At 36.1% G+C, this 18185-nt stretch overlaps 2 protein-coding genes across 3 annotated transcripts; one reads left to right on the top strand and one right to left on the bottom strand.

Moving 5' to 3' along the window:
* Window positions 1–68: 68 nt before the first annotated feature.
* Window positions 69–6511, bottom strand: LOC121299249 (maspardin-like). The gene is made up of 9 exons (XM_041226912.1): window positions 6405–6511; window positions 4850–4939; window positions 3751–3912; window positions 3360–3440; window positions 2754–2899; window positions 2350–2458; window positions 1402–1509; window positions 1030–1170; window positions 69–471 (listed from the first exon to the last, which is right to left on the bottom strand). Exons 2-9 carry the CDS (start codon window positions 4910–4912, stop codon window positions 346–348), a joined length of 936 nt encoding a protein of 311 aa, XP_041082846.1. The 5' UTR covers window positions 4913–4939; window positions 6405–6511; the 3' UTR covers window positions 69–345.
* A 484-nt stretch (window positions 6512–6995) lies between these two features.
* Window positions 6996–17509, top strand: LOC121299186 (ATP-dependent Clp protease ATP-binding subunit clpX-like, mitochondrial). Of its 2 annotated transcripts, XM_041226807.1 has the most exons (14): window positions 6996–7596; window positions 8569–8729; window positions 9237–9351; window positions 9826–9980; window positions 10373–10532; window positions 11973–12014; window positions 13016–13192; window positions 13327–13491; window positions 13975–14063; window positions 14421–14585; window positions 14876–15175; window positions 15577–15669; window positions 15851–15957; window positions 16139–17509. In XM_041226807.1, the coding sequence occupies exons 1-14, from the start codon at window positions 7542–7544 to the stop codon at window positions 16227–16229; spliced, it is 1875 nt and encodes a 624-aa protein (XP_041082741.1). In that variant the 5' UTR covers window positions 6996–7541; the 3' UTR covers window positions 16230–17509. The 2 variants fall into 2 exon arrangements, with proteins under 2 accessions (XP_041082741.1, XP_041082742.1); XM_041226808.1 differs by lacking the exon at window positions 11973–12014.
* Window positions 17510–18185: the final 676 nt, after the last annotated feature.

Below are 18185 nucleotides of genomic sequence, written 5' to 3'. Positions count from 1 at the left end.
GCAAGTTAGAAGGAAATGCAAACAGTATTTAAGGCAAGAAAAATAAATAAATAAATACAAAAATGGCATTGTATAATTATCAAGTTAGATTTATTTACAGTAGCAATGATTTCTAATTTTTTTATTTTTTTCTGCAAAGTAAAAATATGGTCCATTTTTAGATGCTGTTGTTTTTATGACTATTCATCTTCTTAAAAAAACAGACAGAACACTAGTCTAGAAAACGGAATACCTTTAGAAAAGAATATTGATTGGTAGATGTCTTGATAAAGCCCAGTGGATATCAGTGCTCCACCAGCCTTGTGACTCCCAGACAGACTGGCACGTCCAGGATACTTCTCCTTGCTATTTCTCTTCGTCGCTGTCCCTGGCACCGTTCAGACTGATTTTCTGAACCTCCAGCTCTTCTGCACTGACCATAGCTGGATCGATGGCTGCATATCTTGTGCCATGAAACTGGCGCAAGTGAATCTGGGGATTAAAACATGATGGCAACTAATATCAGTCAGGAAACTATTTATAGCATTCATTTTACATAAATAAATACTACCAAAAAAGGGAAGGAAAACGTTCTCTTATGCACCTGCTGTATCGAGACATATCCATCTGTTCAGGATCCCTTTAAAAGTTTCTAATGTAGTTATTTTTAATATTTTCGTTTCTAAATGGGAACCACAACAAAGGAAGCACACCCTCTCTCTCTTGCCTAGCTGGTTTAGGACTTTCCTTTGTTAACCACTGGTGAAAAATGTGGGCAAGCCTGACATGAAAGGAGCTGGTCCTCTATTGATACAAAGGGACCAACTGAATTCACTTTCTACTTGGGGTATTAATAATATAAAGTATCCCATATATTATGCTAATTAGGGTATTATCTTTTAAATCAGAATGCCACATTGCTAAACATACTGAATTAACTGACACTTTCCCCCTCCCCACACTTCAAGTTACCATACTCATGATTCACATATGCACAGCTTGCCAGTTCATCACATAAAACAAACACAGATGCCAGTACTGAACACCCACTTGTATGTAAATGTTAACTTCCGCACTCCTGCAAAGGTATGGGAAGTTTCCACCTGTTTTAAGGTGCGCTCGTCTGGCATTTGGATACAGCTTATACATTTCCTCTTTAGCTTCGTGTGAAAGTGCACTCTGGTCAAACACCTAAAAGTGGGATGCAAAACATTTTTCAAAAACAGCAGTACCTAAAATTAAGCAGCGGCCACATGCGTCACAATTGGACTCATACCATTAAATAAGAGTTAATGACTAATGGAACCAATCTGAAAATAAAAGCAGCTACACATTGTTATTTGCTAGCTTTTCCGATAGCGTTACTGCATGTTACTTAATATTAACTTTGGAGACGTAGCGGGATTGATTGGCGAGGCTTACATCCATAATGGTCACAGCAATGTCCTTTATCTTGTGGGGCTCCACGTAAGAGTTCTGGCAGTTCAGAGTCAGACGAGAGGCCAGTTCACTCTGACCCAAACTCTCCAGCTGTTCCAAATGAAAAGAAACAGAAGACGTTCTTAATGCAATGAGTCCGCACCCTACATTTCTGTGTGAGGCATTCCAACAGACTGTTACTGTAGGTTGGACCCAATTTCTCATAAAGATAACATGACAGCTTTTCCGAAGTGAATCATTTGTATATAACTCCAGGGTTTGTGTAAATTTAGTTGTGCCTGCAGGTGCTGGGATGTCATTGAGGTTTTAAGCATGCTTGACATGCACTGTACAGTAGGATAGGTTAGTGTTCTTAAAAAACAACCCTTGACATCCGATTCAATATAATTTTAACAAATAACTTCTTATTAAATACAGCTATGGCCAAATGTTTTGCATCAGCCTACAGAATGAACTAATTCTGCTTCATAAAGTTGAACAAAACCTGCTGAATAATGTTAACATATTGAATTACATACCGCTTTGTAGCTTTCCATATACTTAGGGCATAAATTTAAAATGGTGACATTTCAAAATCTAACATGAAATACTGTACTACTATTATGGATTCCAGTAGACTTTTGCAATATCATTTAGTAGTTTCATTGATTACATGTTAAATAAAATATTAAGTTCATACACACACACTTATTATTTATTTATTTTTTAAATTAATGTCTCAGTTGTAACATTCTAGATGATGCAAAACTTCTGGCCATAGCTGTAGTACAGATCTCATCTCTATAAAGAAAACACTGTTATGCACTGTACCCGTTAGCACTATACTGCTCTCTTTGTTTCCTAATGCAGTTTAAACACAGAATATTTGCTAGTTTCACTGCATCTCTACTAGCTACCATGTCCATTATCAGTTGATAACAAAGGCCTTACCCTGTCAACCATAAAATCAATAGCATCTGCCATTTTTAAATCCACTGGTCCCGTTGCAAAATTCCCAAGAACAATCTTCTTGAGCATAAATGCAGGCATTAACCAAAAACTGCAGGGAAAAAAAGAAATGAATGCTGATGCACAATGCTATAAAAACACACTTGTTATTGTTTTAATCTACTACTACTACTACTGTCTGTTCATAGGTATATACTAACAGCATACTAACATAAATGTGAAATCCAAATACTATTCTGTTTACACAGCAGAACCAGCAGACCTATGTTCTAGAATGTTATACTTAACACTTAATCTTTGAAACCCTTTATATTCAGTGAAGCAGCTTCGTTTTTACTGAGAGAAACGGAATGTCTTATATTTGTGAATGAACAATTCCTGTATACCTGTTGGCTGTCCAGCTCTGGTTAAAGATGGAAGTGTCGCTGAAGGAATTGCACAGAATTAGAGAATGCACTCTGGGTGATTTGTGTGTGTATTCTGCAAATTTCTGCGCCAAAAAGCCACCTAAAGAAGCTCCAAATAAGTGCACCTATAAAAAAAAAATATAAATATATATATATAACTTTAGACACACACCAAAAGACTTTCTTGTTTATTCGACAAGTTTGTTTTCACAGAATAATGTCACTTATGAGAACCAGAAAGTACAACAATCTTTATTCATTTCTCTTTCATCACCAGGACACATACTCGGAATGAACCATTACAAAAAAACATTTACAAATAGCACTCGTCCAATCACTTTGATTTCAAAACAAGCCAATACACATAGACTCTCTTGGCTGGTTTCACAGACCCTGTTTAGCATTGGACTACCTAATGTTACACAGTGTAAGGTAGTCTATGATTAAGACTAATTAAGGTCTGTGAAACTAGACCTCTATCTATTTTCTACACTAAAACATGGGTATTTTCCATGCTAACAAAATCAAAGTGAAACAGTAAGAAAGGCTAATATAAGGAATTACCCTACAATGATAAACACCAACCTTATCCAGCTGTAAGTGGTCCAATAGCTTCCTAAATCCATCACAGAACTCCAGGAGATCCCAGTATACTGGATACTGGAGCTTGGATATGAGAGAAAGGGATAAAGTAGATCAATAAGTATCTCATCCAAAAAGTCACACACTGTGTGGCAGTGTTACAACATTAAACCCTGCATTCTGCAGACATTACTAGCTTTCAACATGTATTTGCTATTTTATAGTAAAAGCCAATGAAACCAATGCAAGGGATCCTTACAGGTGACAGTGCTCATCCACCAGGATTTATATTACAATGTTTAAAGATATTTACTGGAAAATGAATCTCATATAACTAGACTTCATATTTTTTGGGATGACATTTAATGAATTTCATTTGAAATGCTGAACTTACAGATATGACCCGGTAACCCCATCCGGTAAGTGCAAGAATCTGCTGGAAAAACACGTCAGAAGTGCCACTGACAGGCGGCAGAAAAATGATCGGACATCTTACGATTCTGGGTCCTGCGTCGTACAGAGACCAGACTTTACTGTCATCATCGTCTACTATAATCTGTAAAGAGAAAAATAAGACCAAGAGTTAAGACCAAGTATTTCTTTGTTTGCAGCAGTGCTGTGCATTATAGTTTATAATCTCAGGGGTGCTGTTTGTAGTTCCTTTAATCCAAACCAGCAGCTGGTTGCAATTAGTTATTTCATTTCTTGATTGAATCTTGAGGTTTAACGAAGTAACAAAGAACTTGCTTAGAACAAGGTCCTGTTAAAATAGGACTAAAAAAGTGTTTGCCTCTTGTTGCTTGTTAATCAGGAAATGTTTTCCAAAGTACTTGTAGTCATTTTGAAGAATACTGTAGCAGCTCTTATTTCAATCAAAGTCTGGGAAAAATTTCAACCCACAAAAGGACATGCTTAAAAAAAAATAAAAGAAAATGAATACTGGCTGAACTGGTATCACTTTTTTTCACTTGAGGCTTAGTCATGCTTCTTGATCATATGAAAATCACATGCTAAAAAAAAAAAAAACTTCTTCCAAAGAGCTAACTAGTCTGAGATCAATATGTTTGACAAACCACTCATTAAAAACACAAACCCAACATGCTAAAAATGCTGCAGGCTAATTTTGTATTAAATACAGCATTAAAAACAAGGTTGAGTTAATCAATAAATAGTACTGGACTACTGTATGAAAACTATAGTGTCTGCTAGCATGCAATACCACAGCACCACATACTGACTCACTAGCTGTAACAATTGCAGGGTCCCTCCTGTTAGCACCCAGAAAAATCAATATGCAAACGACACCCACATCAACCAGTTAACTGTTCATACTGTACTGAACTTTAGATTGACAGTTTATATTACCAAAATGTTTTTTATAGTACTTGTGACCTTTGGATCAGTATCTCCTCTGTATGCAAACATACATAACTGTAAATGTAATTTGTTAAGTTGTCTCCATGGAAACCGACAATAAAACTAAGAACACATACCCTTTTCAGCGAAACTGTGCTTCTGAACCAGTTGTAATCAGGAGATGATCTGATCTCTTCCATGACTGGAAGAACACGAAGTGGCCCGATCTGCATTTAAATTAACAGTCTGAATGCATTGTTACACCTTGCATTAAGCAACTCCACAGTTAAACGAAAATAATGACGTGGGAAAATAATGAGAAAAAAATAACTGTAAATCATAGTAAGCCTGAGTACAGAGTTATTACAAATCACAACATCTGAAATGCCGTTTTCTAATATACAATGCAATGTGAATTAAGATATTTAGGTTTGTAAAATCATTGTAGCCTCCCTGCCACTGTTTGCTACATTGTTGACTGTAAACCAAGCAAACACAACCTCAAAATACTACTAAGCTTGATTACACAATAAAGTACAGTTAGAAAGCATAGAGTTCTCCGGAATGCTGAGCATGAAGCATGCTTTAGGTGTATTTGTTTTACTGTATTGTATTCTCAGAGCACTGTGTGACTTCTAGGTTGCAACCCTTTCTGATTGCGGGCACTAGCAAAGAGATCACATGAGTACAACCTAAAACAGGAGTCTTTGTTTTCTTCTGTGATAATGAAAGTGCCCAATCTGGCTTACATAATTAGAAAAAAAAATCAACCTGGTATGGAGATATGCACAGCGTCAAAATGCGCAACGCCGGTGCAAAGGGATACGAACTTCCTCCTGACAATCCTGTAATGTGCTTTTTCTACCATCTGTGCCTTGCGTAAAACCCAAAAGTGTGACTTTGAGAATACCCTATTTTGATCATTCGCAACTGAAATGTGGATTTAAACTAGATTATCTCTGCCACAGCGCCGTGCAAATCCGTGTGTTTTCACACGGACATGAGAATTTCGCACATTTTTCTCGTCGTTATTACAAAGGCTTATTTCAAAGTTTGTGTATCACTTCTTAGCACATTCCTCAGACACGCCGCCGATTGTTACACGCTATTGGCAATAAACCTAGCATTAAAAATATGCCGTGATCAGGAATTAGCCTAGTTATTTAATCAAACTGTACATACTTTGATGGCAGCAGAAAACCAAGAGAATGACTTCAGACAAACAAACTCGGAACTCATAAAACGACTTTACCCTTCCGGAGAAACACAGCCTAAAAGACACTAGTCTGCTCTCGGTCTGTGTTCGTATTTTTTCACAATCAGCTACATAAAAACATGCAAAAATAGGTGTTTAAACTACTTTGCACAAAGTTTACAAAATATACCACGAACAGACACGTAATACCTAGTATGTCGAATTCAGAACACGCATTTGTTGGATCAACGTATATTCTCAATACACATGAAGTGCCACTAATAGTGCCTTCACATTACTGATATGACACTAACAAGCCAGTAGTGCACTGAAGTGTAACTCCACATGTTGTAACTGGGAGTCTCCTCACTTCGTGTTTCCAGCCTGCTTATTTTTAGCCACCTATAATATTGTGTTCAAATCTCTCCTAACGTGATTAAATATCCTGACAGCCACTGCACTTGCGAATTGATAACTAAGAAACAATAACACGTTACCTCGCTTGTTTACCATCCAGCCGTCTTAACAAGCGCCCACCGCCGACCCTTCACTTGCTGGCGCATCCTCTCCCCTAGTAAACCTCAATCACATGACCCCCAGTGCGCAGACCCAACAACTTCCGTGATGTGCGGGAGGCAGCGTCACAAGCGCGCTGAACTGGAGCAGAATATGTGGCAACTTCACACAGAGAAGCCTTTATTTGCAGAAATACAAACGCATTCGTATTTATTTATTGTTTTAATCTTGCATTTATAATCTTATACATCCAAATAGAACCCAACCTGTTAAAAATACACTAATTCTAAACACACACACACACACACATATATATATATATATATATATATATATATATATATATATATATATATATACAGCCAGCTGCCCAACGTTTCGATGTGCTGTACATAGGACCCAGGTTTTAAACACAGAATTGGCTTGCTCGGGTTAGTATAGAAACTAAACTAGCAAAACAAAACAAAAAATGGAATACAGTAACTGAAAATGTCTACTGTAGCTGTCAAACATTGACACCGTCCCTTTTGCGGCATGTGACTCAAACAGCTACGTAACGCAGGCAGTTCTGTGCTGCTAGACCTATTGCAGTGGCTGACCTACTTGAGGTAGCAGGGGTTAAATCACATTGCAATCGCATTATTGTCGATTATAATCAGCCACAAACACCTTCCACGTCAGTGCAGCTGAGACCTGCAATCCTTGCGGCACTGCCGATACCTCGACGAAGCGGAGTTGCACTGAAGGCTCTTGTTATTTTGCAGTGACTCAACCATTTTAATTTTGAGTTGCTTTGCTGTGGTTGGCTGCTTGTGTTGCCTCTTCCGAATTTGGCGTCATTATTTTATTTTTCATTTACTCTTAAAAAAAAAAAAAATGTTATTTAAGGTATAGGATATTTTATTTTCACAAACACATTTGTTATCCAAACGTATGCATTTTTATTATTATTATTATTATTTTTTTTTATGGTTGACGCTTTTTCATAAGGTGGGTTGTCAGGCTTCGGCCTAAGTTTTGTCAACAACAACATAGATAGCAACTGTGCGATAGTACAAAAAAGTAATAATTATAATAATAATTTCACCTGACATTTAAAAGGAAAATAGAAAGAAAACATGTCCTGCGCTTGTTCGTCGGCGGCGAGGCTGATCATAAATTCAGCCCATAAAGGTGAGAATTAAAAAGGAAACGTTTTAAATGTCTGGCGTTATCTGTCAGTTTCAAAATATTTTGTACATATCGATTGCTTAAGAGGCAAACAACGTGAAAGAATTTATAACGGATTTCTTTTTGTTTACTATTGCCGTACTGCAATATGAATCGCTTCGATAATGTTTTGCCGTTATAATATAATAACATGTTATATAATATTATTCGGCATGTTTTGAAATTAAAATTTAGTTGTGTGTGTGTGTGTGATTTTTATTTGTTAAGCTTTAATCAGTTTCTTAGCGTTTTTAAACTGCAGTTCGGAGACATTGTATAACTTTATTTTCCATTAATGTTCAGATATTTAATAAGGTTTATTTATTTGTTGTAAACTTTTTTTCTTGGCACCATTTTTTTTTTTTTTTAAATAAGTTCCTGGTAGTATTCTGTTGTGCTTTGTGACTAAACCTTTTTAGGGTGCATATTGTGAAATTGAAATATAAAAGAAATCAACAGTGTTCCTGATGATTTGTCATTTTAACCGACTTCTTCTTTTCCAGCAAGAATTACCCGTGCCTGTTCAAATCTTATGTTGCTTATTGATTTGCCTGTATTATGTCAAATTTCAAAATGTATTAATTAAAATTAATTTAACACTTATTTACGCTGTACTACCACTGGATATTCTCCATTTTATGTAGAGACTGAAAAAAACAACATGAAAGTTGTTTTTTGAATGTTACTACTTTTACAACATAGTAAAACTTACTTGTATAAACTATGAACTTGTTTAAAGAAAGCAGCACTGCGTGTGTGTGTGTGATATATATACACATACATACACACAAACAATTTATAATTTATTTAGGGTTGGGACTTAAATCCATGTTTCGTGCTGGTGTATTTTAAAATGGAGGAAATATCTATAAGTTAATTAAAAGAAATTTCCATCTGTCCATGTCTCTGGTGTCAGTTTCTGTGTTGTTCTTACAGGCATTGCTTGCTCACGCTTTCACCTGTATACCCTGGGAAGACCGGGGATTTCTGAGGTTCATTTGAGAAGGAGAGTTCCCGTTAGGTCATTTTCAGAGACTGCAGTGTATTTTGCTTCAAAAGATGGAACAACCAAAGATGGATCTGGGGATGGTAGCAAGGTAACTTTGTTTTGTTTTGGACTGTGAGTTATTGTAGTTAATCATGTGGTTCCAAAACAACCCTTGCTCCAGTCATCTGTGAGGTCAGGCTGTTATTTATTATTAATATTTAAGCCAAAATACCTTTTGTGCTTAAGTTCATTGATAAAAGGTGTCAGCAGTGTGCTTTTTCTGAGTGGCGATTAGATTTATTTCTCCAGTACTGTGACTTATTTATCATATTTTTGTGTTACTTTTTCTATCCCAAACTTATTTATAGACTGGTGGTATCTGTCCATTTGTCTACTACTACTGATTAATCTGTTCAGTCTGTTGGCCCCCACCTGTTCTATACTAATTATGCCAAAGAGCATAGTGGAGACTAGGATAGTTTAAAGGTTACAGTTCTTTTGAGGCCAGTACCCTTAGAGGCCTTGCATGAAAAAGCACTACATGAAAAATTAATAACTAAAAGTATGTGTCTATAGTAATACCATTTTATGATTTTTTTTTTTTTTTTTAAATCAGAAATCTATTGAAGGGGGCAGTGGCAAAAAATCCACAGGCTCTGGAGGAAAAGGCGGAAACCAGCTGCGTTGCCCAAAGTGTGGGGACCCGTGCACTCATGTCGAGACATTTGTTTGTAAGTGTAACTGGAGATTCAACAATAGATTTTTAAAACATTCAATAAATAATCTGAAAGTTTTTGCATGCGAGGAGAAATGCAAGCAAGATTACCTAAAACTGTAGAAGTGTATTTTACAGTCCTCTTGTGAATTTGGTATGTGGCTTACAAATACAACTCTGCCATAAACTTAAATAGATGTTGAATTTGTAGAGGAGTGACCCACATAGATCAGCTGGGCAACCAGTATACAGATTTTTTTTTTTTTTTCGTTATACAAAACAAATTTGACGTGCAGTACAATTTTCCATAGTAAACTTTTATAACGTCTATTGCACAAATGTGTTGATAAGTTCACATAACTGTCCTGCGTGGTTCATTGTGTACATGGCATTCTTAAAACTTTACAGTGGGAAATCTGCGCAAATTCCTCTGCAGTCTTAACAAATACAAAAATTGTACATTTTGACAGTGTTTTTTTTATTATTTCAGCTTCAACCCGCTTTGTAAAGTGTGAAAAATGTCATCACTTTTTTGTCGTGCTGTCGGAAACAGACTCGAAGAAGAGTCTTAATAAAGAGCCAGAATCAGCAGCTGAAGCTGTTAAAATGGCATTCCAGCAGAAACCACCACCTCCACCCAAAAAGGTAGGCCTTGGGTCTTAATAAAGTCAAACCCGTATGTTTATTTGTTAACCTGCCACACTTTCACCTTTTTCTTTGTAGCGTTAAAAGTGCCTAATATGGTTGCCATATTGTGGTCCTTTTGTTATTTGGCTTGAAGTTGACAGACCAAATGCTTTGTTGTGGTGTTGGCTTCATATCTATGTCATGTTCAAATGAGTATTGCTGGCCAGTGATCATGTAAACTTCAACTTTTTGTGGAAATTTTCATTTTAAAGACCTCTTATTGAATGGTGAAAGTGGTCTTGCTGCTACTAGCCTTTAAATTCAATCTTTAAATATCCAAACTGAACTTCTGACAGAACTCATCATTGATTCAAACAGAAATTAAATAATAACCTGGTAATCTTTTCCAGATCTATGCCTACCTGGATAAGTACGTGATTGGGCAATCCTATGCCAAGAAAGTGCTTTCAGTGGCTGTGTACAATCACTACAAGCGTATTTATAACAATATCCCAGCAAGTATGAGACAGCAGGCAGAAGTGGAGAAACCAGCTGCTCTGACACCTAGAGGTTAGTAGTATATTACTTTGTTTCCATGAGCACAGATTGACCGCTGATCTGGGTTCTCATGCATTGCTCCTGAAACCTCTTTGGTGGTTCTTTCCCAGCCAGCCCTGCAGCTAAGGTCACATTAATTTCATTTCTTCCCAACACCGAAAGGATGGACGCTATTGCTTTGCTACCAACACTATTAACAATTCTTTGGAGTTAATGAGAAATGATATGAGAATGTTAAAGTACATTTCTGGTACTGTATTCCATACATGTTGGCACATTGTAGCAAAAATACTATGCACAGACTAGGGCTGCATAGATGAACCCACTTTCCCTGCGCTTGGTTATGTCTTTATAGAACAGAACTGCATTGTATAGCTACTTGGGGAATTGGGCTACTATATATCTCTATCTGTGTCTATCTCTGTCTGTTTGTCTATCCATACAAAAACAAGAAACTACTTTATGTAGATTTAATCCTTATTGGCTGATGGAATTTGTATCAAGGAAATTTTCACATGAAATACAGCTTTATGGGGCATCTAAGACATCCTGGCATATCTTGGAAAAGAGAGCTCTCTGACTTTGAATGCGGTGGGATTTCTGTTTGCTGTTTTAGTGGAATGAGTAATAGTGAGGTAACGGTCCAAAAACAACCTTGTGGAAGAACAAAGGAGAAATGCCTATCGATTCCAGACCAGGCAGACCTCTTTAATCCACTGCTGTAGAGAGGCAGCACTGGACTGTCATGTCAAACAGGAGCTTTGTGATATTCTGCACAACATGGTCATTATTATAAGCAATATGTAATACAGGTTTGACTGTACTAACTCCTGCCCTGGTGCATCTTGATTTGCTCTGGCCAAACAGCACTGGGTGTAATGGAAATAGTTTTTTTGTTTTGTTTTGTTGTTGGACTTTGGGCTAGCAGGCAAAGGCAGATTGTATGGATTAATCTGTCTGATCCCTCCACTGTCTTTCTTCAGGAATCTGTTAGTGATGGCAAGACCAATGATTCTGCATAGATTAACAGGTTGAATCAGGATATGTTCTTCCATACAAATTCCAGGGCAGATTAGCTGCCAGGGTATTTCCGAGCTTCCTTTTAAATGAGAACATTGTAAAGCTGCAAAGGCAAAAGTATTATTTTTGTAGTTATGTATAACTATGATTTGGCATTTGTACAATGAATGTACTCCTTGGTTTTTAGAGATTTTTATTTTAGGAACATGTGAGATTTGGACATAAAAAAAAAAAAAACTAGTAGTGCTACCTCAAAAGTTTCTGAGCTTCGACAGAATTTATTAACCCATGTTAAAACGTGGGAATGGTGAGAACCATCCATGCCAGAAATCCTAAGCCACAATGACATTTTAATTTACCGCTAGTATGAATTGGCTGATACAGCTCAATAGTACTGTTTTTGATATGGCTGTTTTCATCCTCTTTCTGTAGAATTAGAAATGAGAAGACGGGAGGATGAATACAGATTTACAAGTAAGTCACCACTCCTTGTGTCCTAATTATATTTTTTGTACAAATGCCAAAATCTGGTACAAAGTCTGGCGGGGGGGCGTTTATCTCGCACATGCATATTTTTATACTGTCTATGGCTCTGGTGGCCATCGTAGGTGGTTTGCTCACTATAACATGGCTGAATCAGTTCTCTCAACTTTTAGTGAGTAATCGTCCAGATGTGCTGATGGCATTGGTGAGGACCTGATGAAAAAAATAGTGAACTGACAGACCTCTTTGTTTTTTCTCTTTTTAAATTTCCGTGTAAACCTTGGAAACAACTTGTCAGAATTTTAAACACTTTGGACATTTAAATGAAGTTGTTCTGTGGTTTAACATATAAGTAACTTTTTTTTCTAACAAAATCAGATAAAAATAGAGTTGTTGTATACACCAGGTGCTACGTTATTATCAGGTTATCAATAATGGTTAAATATATTTATGCAGATGGATGAATCGGTTATCCCAGTGACCCACTGTTTAAGATCTTTCAGCTGGTGAGGCATCTCGCAGACAGTAACTGAATACTGGATGTGGTTGTCAGAGCACATATATAAATAGCTTGAGCCTGCAAAGAATGGCAAACACTTTACAAGGAGTAAACCCAGAAGGTACTTTAAGTTAGGGGTCGGGGTAGGTAGTGTTCTGTTCAAACAATCTTGTGTAAAATTGTTCTAAGGAAACAGTCGTCATGATCAAGAAAGCAGTGATTCAATTTTTTATATATATATATATATATATATATGTGTGTGTGTGTGTGTGTGTGTGTGTGTGTGTGTGTGTATATATATATATATATATATATATATATATATATATATATATATATATATATAGTGTGTGTATAAAATGAAAATCTTGTTTTTCATCAGTTCAAAGTCTGCCTTAAACTCTAAAAGGTTTTGGATGGATTGCACCAGGAGATGTAGTTATGATTTAATAGCACTTTTGTATCATGCTTTCTCTCTGTCTCTCTCTCTCAGAGCTGCTTCAGATTGCTGGGATCAGTCCACATGGTAACGCGCTCGGAGCGTCAATGCAGCAACAGATTAACCAGCAGATGCCTCAAGAGAAACGAGGAGGCGAAGTGCTGGATTCAACCAACGATGAAATTAAATTGGAGAAAAGCAACATATTGCTTCTTGGCCCAACAGGATCAGGTTAGTTTAAAAGCAAAAAAATAAAAGCTCACCTAAAAAAATCCAATAAGTTTGTCACTCTGTTTTAGACATAATTTACATTTAAGAATTAACATTTTTAAATACCGGTAATTCAGAGTTAGTCTTTTCTCCAGGTAAAACTCTCTTGGCTCAAACCCTTGCCAGATGTCTTGACGTTCCCTTTGCTATCTGTGACTGCACCACCTTGACCCAGGCAGGATATGTTGGTGAAGATATTGAGTCTGTCATTGCAAAACTGCTTCAGGACGCTAACTACGGGGTTGAAAAAGCACAGCAAGGTTGGTTCTGGAAGAAAAAATATTTTTGCTTTTATATATATATTTTAAAAGAGGATTAAAGTTAGCTGAGTGGCTCATCCAGTAAAGGTGCACTGTGTGGTGTGCAGGATGCACCCTGTAGGCTGGAGATAGCAGGTTCGAATCCAGGCTATGTCATTGTTAAAAGTTGAGTTAATCTGAGTTGAGGCTTCAGTTGTGTTTTTGTGCAGGACATTTTATTATGTCCACTGTTGCTCAAAATGAAATAGAAATATGTCATTGAATGTACAAGGGCTTTAATTCTGTGACTAAAGTTTTCACAATGTAAATATATAGCTAATAATATTGCATTGTTCTTGTGTGCCACAACCACATATTTTTGATTGATTATTTTAGGGTGAATGTGTTTTGTTGCATGTAATATTTATATGCAACAATACAGTTTGAGAAATATATATTGTACACAAGTGCTAACGCGTTATAAAAAATATCCCCCATTGACAGGAATTGTCTTCTTGGATGAAGTAGATAAGATTGGCAGTGTGCCTGGCATTCACCAGTTACGAGATGTGGGTGGGGAAGGAGTTCAGCAAGTAAGTGAATTGTTCAGGAATGCACAAATTATCTTTCACAGGGATGTCGGCCATGAGGAATGTAACAGTGTTTTTTTCCTGAAAACACTGCAGAATTTTAACATGTGAATTATGATGCCGAGTTTAAATTCCTGTGGATACTGTATACCTTCCACTTGTCTGTTGTACAGTAATGAGTACAGTTCGCTTAGTTGCTACTTTTTTTTTAAATACAAAAAATTATATATATAAAATGATTGGTGTTTTTAAAGAATGAAGCATATGTCTCTTTAAAAAGCCAGGCAAAAATACTACTAATAAAAAAATAAATGCAATTTGTCTATGTATTATCAGAATATTTTATGGTGCTTTTTGTAGGGTTTATTAAAGCTTTTGGAAGGTACAATTGTGAATGTTCCAGAAAAGAATTCTAGAAAATTAAGAGGAGAAACCGTTCAAGTTGACACTACCAACATCCTATTTGTGGCTTCTGGGGCATTTAATGGACTTGATAGGATAATAAGCAGAAGGAAAAATGAAAAGGTAAGTGATCCCATTAAAAATGTCTTGGCTGTAACAGTATTTAATATAGACGTCCTGGTAGCATTTCATATTAAAAATAAACCTGTAAACATTTCATGATTGGTGCCAGTAGCATGGGTACCGATTTCTGGTTGTTCCTTGTGTTAAATTTATCAAAAGTTATTAAAATATGTTTTTTTTTGTTCAAAAAGCGGTTACTTTAAAATTCAGCATGATGCTGAAACAGATTAGGTTTATGAACAATGGTCTTCATTGATTTTACTTTAATGCCTCTATTTGTTGTTCTGTAGTATCTGGGATTTGGTACTCCGTCAAACCTAGGAGTAGGCAGGAGGGCTGCAGCAGCTGCTGACTTAGCAAACACAAGTGGAGAAGGGGACACTGTGCAGGAAATCGAAGAAAAAGATCACTTGCTCCGCAATGTCGAGGCCAGGGACCTTATTGAATTTGGAATGATTCCAGAGTTTGTGGGACGTCTCCCAGTGGTGGTTCCTTTGCACAGCCTGGATGAGGAAACTCTGGTTCGGATTCTTACTGAGCCTCGCAATGCTGTAGTTCCCCAGTACCAGGCATTGTTAGGCATGGACAAGGTGTGATGTAACCTATATTCATTTTTTTTTCCATATAATACATTTCATTGCTGTCTAACACTATTTAGAAAGTAATCTGTAATCACAGGGAGGTTAAAGTCAGGTGGCCACTTTGTATTTTATATGGGAACCTCTTGGCAATGTAAATTAACAGGGGGAGAGACCAAATGATGGGAAACAATGTTCTAGGTCAACCACCACAAGAGTTGTGTTGCTGACCACCTTATCATGTTACTCCATTAACTGCCTAATATGGGAAGGATTTATCTCCAGGAAGGGTGTCGTCATTAAACAGTAAACAGCAGTGCTTACAAAGGGACACTTGAGTCCTGGCAGTGTTGCACTTTTATAATCAGCCCTGTACGTGTATGTTTATAATTGTTTCTTTGTATGCATTTCAGTGTGATCTCAATATTACTGAAGGTGCCTTGAAAGCCATTGCCAGAATGGCCTTGGAGAGGAAAACTGGTGCTCGTGGCCTAAGATCAATCATGGTATATTAATGAAAATGATGCTTAAATAGTTCATCGACATTTTAAAAAGTACGAAGCTGTAAAAGTACAAATACATTAAACTGTGTGTGTTTTTTTTAATGTTATAATATATAATATAGCATATTGCATATTTGCTATAAAGTCAAGATTTTCATTTGTTAAATCTTCACCATTTTTACAGGAGAAACTGCTGCTGGAGCCCATGTTTGAAGTGCCAAATTCTGACATCATGGCCGTAGAACTAACCAAGGAAGTAGTGGAGGGAAAATCGCTTCCCATATACATTAGGCAAGTATATACCTCCTGTTCAAAAACAAGTATACTATACAGACAAATAAAACTAAAGACAGGCTGCTGCAGGATTCCAAGTGTGATAACAGACAAAATACAGTTAGTGTAATTTTGCTGCAGTAAATGATTTTTGTAGAGAGCATTTAAAAACAAAGATTTCTATTTATTTTCATGCCAGGGCCCCTGCTAAGGAATCAACAGAAGAGGAGTATGATTCAGGAGTTGAAGATGACAGCTGGCCACGACAGGCAGATGCAGCCAACAACTAAAACCTAGATTATATTTCAAGAACTTCCTACAGGACTTTTTTAAAAAATATAAGCAATGGATTTTCTAGAAGACGTTAAAAGGCATTGATCGAAACTTAAAATACATGATCAGGAAACAGTGCTGGAATAGAAATGTAAAGCAGATCACTTGTTTTGTTGTGTTGTATAGTACTGATTTTTACATTGGACATTATGCATCAATTGAAGTGTAAAACATGGATCTCACCAAGTACATGTACAGTGTTGGAGCTGTTGCTTTAGAATATTGCAACGATTTTGTTAAGCATAGAGGTGCATTAACAAGCACAGACAATTTGTAATAATGTCTTTACCTGTGAAATGACTGAGACATTTGGCATTTGTAATCTGAGGATATCAATACAGACCCTGTTTTATTCTTGACACACATTTAAATAGCTAGTTTTTGTCTTGATTTCATAAGTATATTGGTTGATATGGTATGGGAATGAAGTGAGTTTAGGGGATCGCGTAATTTTAAAACTGTTTAAATGGGGGTGGTATTTAAATCATTCATGTTTCCAAGTTTAGTATACATTAGGTTTGCATTTGGTGTACATTTTTCATAGAAACAATGTAATGCCATAAACAAATTGAATAAACTACTATTTTTTATAAACATTTTTAGCATGTTAAGGGGTAGTTCTTTTTTAAGGCTGGTTATCGTTAGAAAGATGCAATATAAAGAACAAAGAAATATACTCCAGTTCAAATGTAGTTGTTTTTTAATCGTTTGGATTAATGATTTTACCACCTCCTGCTAAAAGGGATTGCCTTCATCAAACAGTTAAGTGATTTCTATCTTTGCATGTATACAAGTATGACTGCAAAAATATGTATACAATAAAATCCATCCAGAGGGATGAAAGATTCAGATCTGTTTTAGATTATTGTTGTTGTACACTAGGACTGTATGTGGTTCGGCTTTCCTTCCACTGTGGTGCTTTTACACAATGCTGTAGGATCTCTAAGCTTCATCTGAGTGGATTTTCTTCATATGAAAGCCATAATGTCGGTCTACCAATAGAAATTGTATTTCTGTTTGTTGGTGCTGTATTATGTGAGAATAATGATGTAGGAGGGGTTTTTTTTGTTTGTTTTTTTTAAATCTTAATTTCAATTTAAACCTTGCTTTAAACCATTTTTATGCTTTTGATTAGGTCAAAAAGTACAGTTTTATGCCTACTTAACATTTGTGAAATACAAAGGGGACTGTCTATGCTTGTTCAAAGATATAAATAAAATGTATATATCTATATAAACCATTTGTTTTTAAGATAATATTTTTACAGTATATTTAAAAATATATGAAAAATTATGAAAAAATTACAGACCAGTTTGGTATGCAGTGGGACATGGCATGTAATAATGAAGAGAATGACTAGTTCATATATAACTCAAATCATCTTGTGTTGCGTTACAAGTTATATATAATTAAACTGTCATTATGACTGAGTTAGCCCATTTTTTGTTTTATAGCACGGTCAATGTCGAAACCTGTACTTGGGACAGATCATATTTTATTTATAAAATACGGCAAGACCACAGTGATGAATGGATGAAAACATTTAAAAGGAAAATACAAATTACAGCATTGACATTCTTACACTCAATTACTCAGTAAACATTTTGTCTTCTGTATCCCATATTTGAGGGCCACATTAACAGAAAAACTAGTATGGAAAATTGTAGGTTTATTACAAATCAACGCTGAAGTTGCGACTATATATATATATATATATATATATATAGATATATATATATATATATATACACACACACACACACACACACACACATACAATGTGTGTGTGTGTGTTTTACTCCAAAGCCTAGAAGTTAAAAGCGAGAATAAATTACCAGCAACCCCCAGGTTTTATTGTTATTTTCAAATACAAGTCAATGGCAGATTAACAAGTATATAACAAGCAATCGCTG

Source organism: Polyodon spathula, chromosome 24 (genome assembly GCF_017654505.1).
Source record: "Polyodon spathula isolate WHYD16114869_AA chromosome 24, ASM1765450v1, whole genome shotgun sequence".
Lineage (NCBI taxonomy): Eukaryota > Metazoa > Chordata > Actinopteri > Acipenseriformes > Polyodontidae > Polyodon > Polyodon spathula.
This window is presented reverse-complemented; position numbering and strand designations above follow the sequence as displayed.

Coding starts and splice junctions, on each gene's coding strand:
- LOC121299186 (XM_041226807.1), top strand. CDS start 7,542: ATGTCCTGCGCTTGTTCGTCGGCGGCGAGGCTGATCATAAATTCAGCC. Junction 14,586..14,875: donor GCAGAAGGAAAAATGAAAAG/GTAAGTGATCCC, acceptor GTTGTTCTGTAG/TATCTGGGATTTGGTACTCC. Junction 15,958..16,138: donor TCGCTTCCCATATACATTAG/GCAAGTATATAC, acceptor TTTTCATGCCAG/GGCCCCTGCTAAGGAATCAA.
- LOC121299249 (XM_041226912.1), bottom strand. CDS start 4,912: ATGGAAGAGATCAGATCATCTCCTGATTACAACTGGTTCAGAAGCACA. Junction 2,459..2,753: donor CAGAGCTGGACAGCCAACAG/GTATACAGGAAT, acceptor TTTTCCCTGCAG/TTTTTGGTTAATGCCTGCAT. Junction 1,171..1,401: donor TTGCTGTGACCATTATGGAT/GTAAGCCTCGCC, acceptor TCCCACTTTTAG/GTGTTTGACCAGAGTGCACT.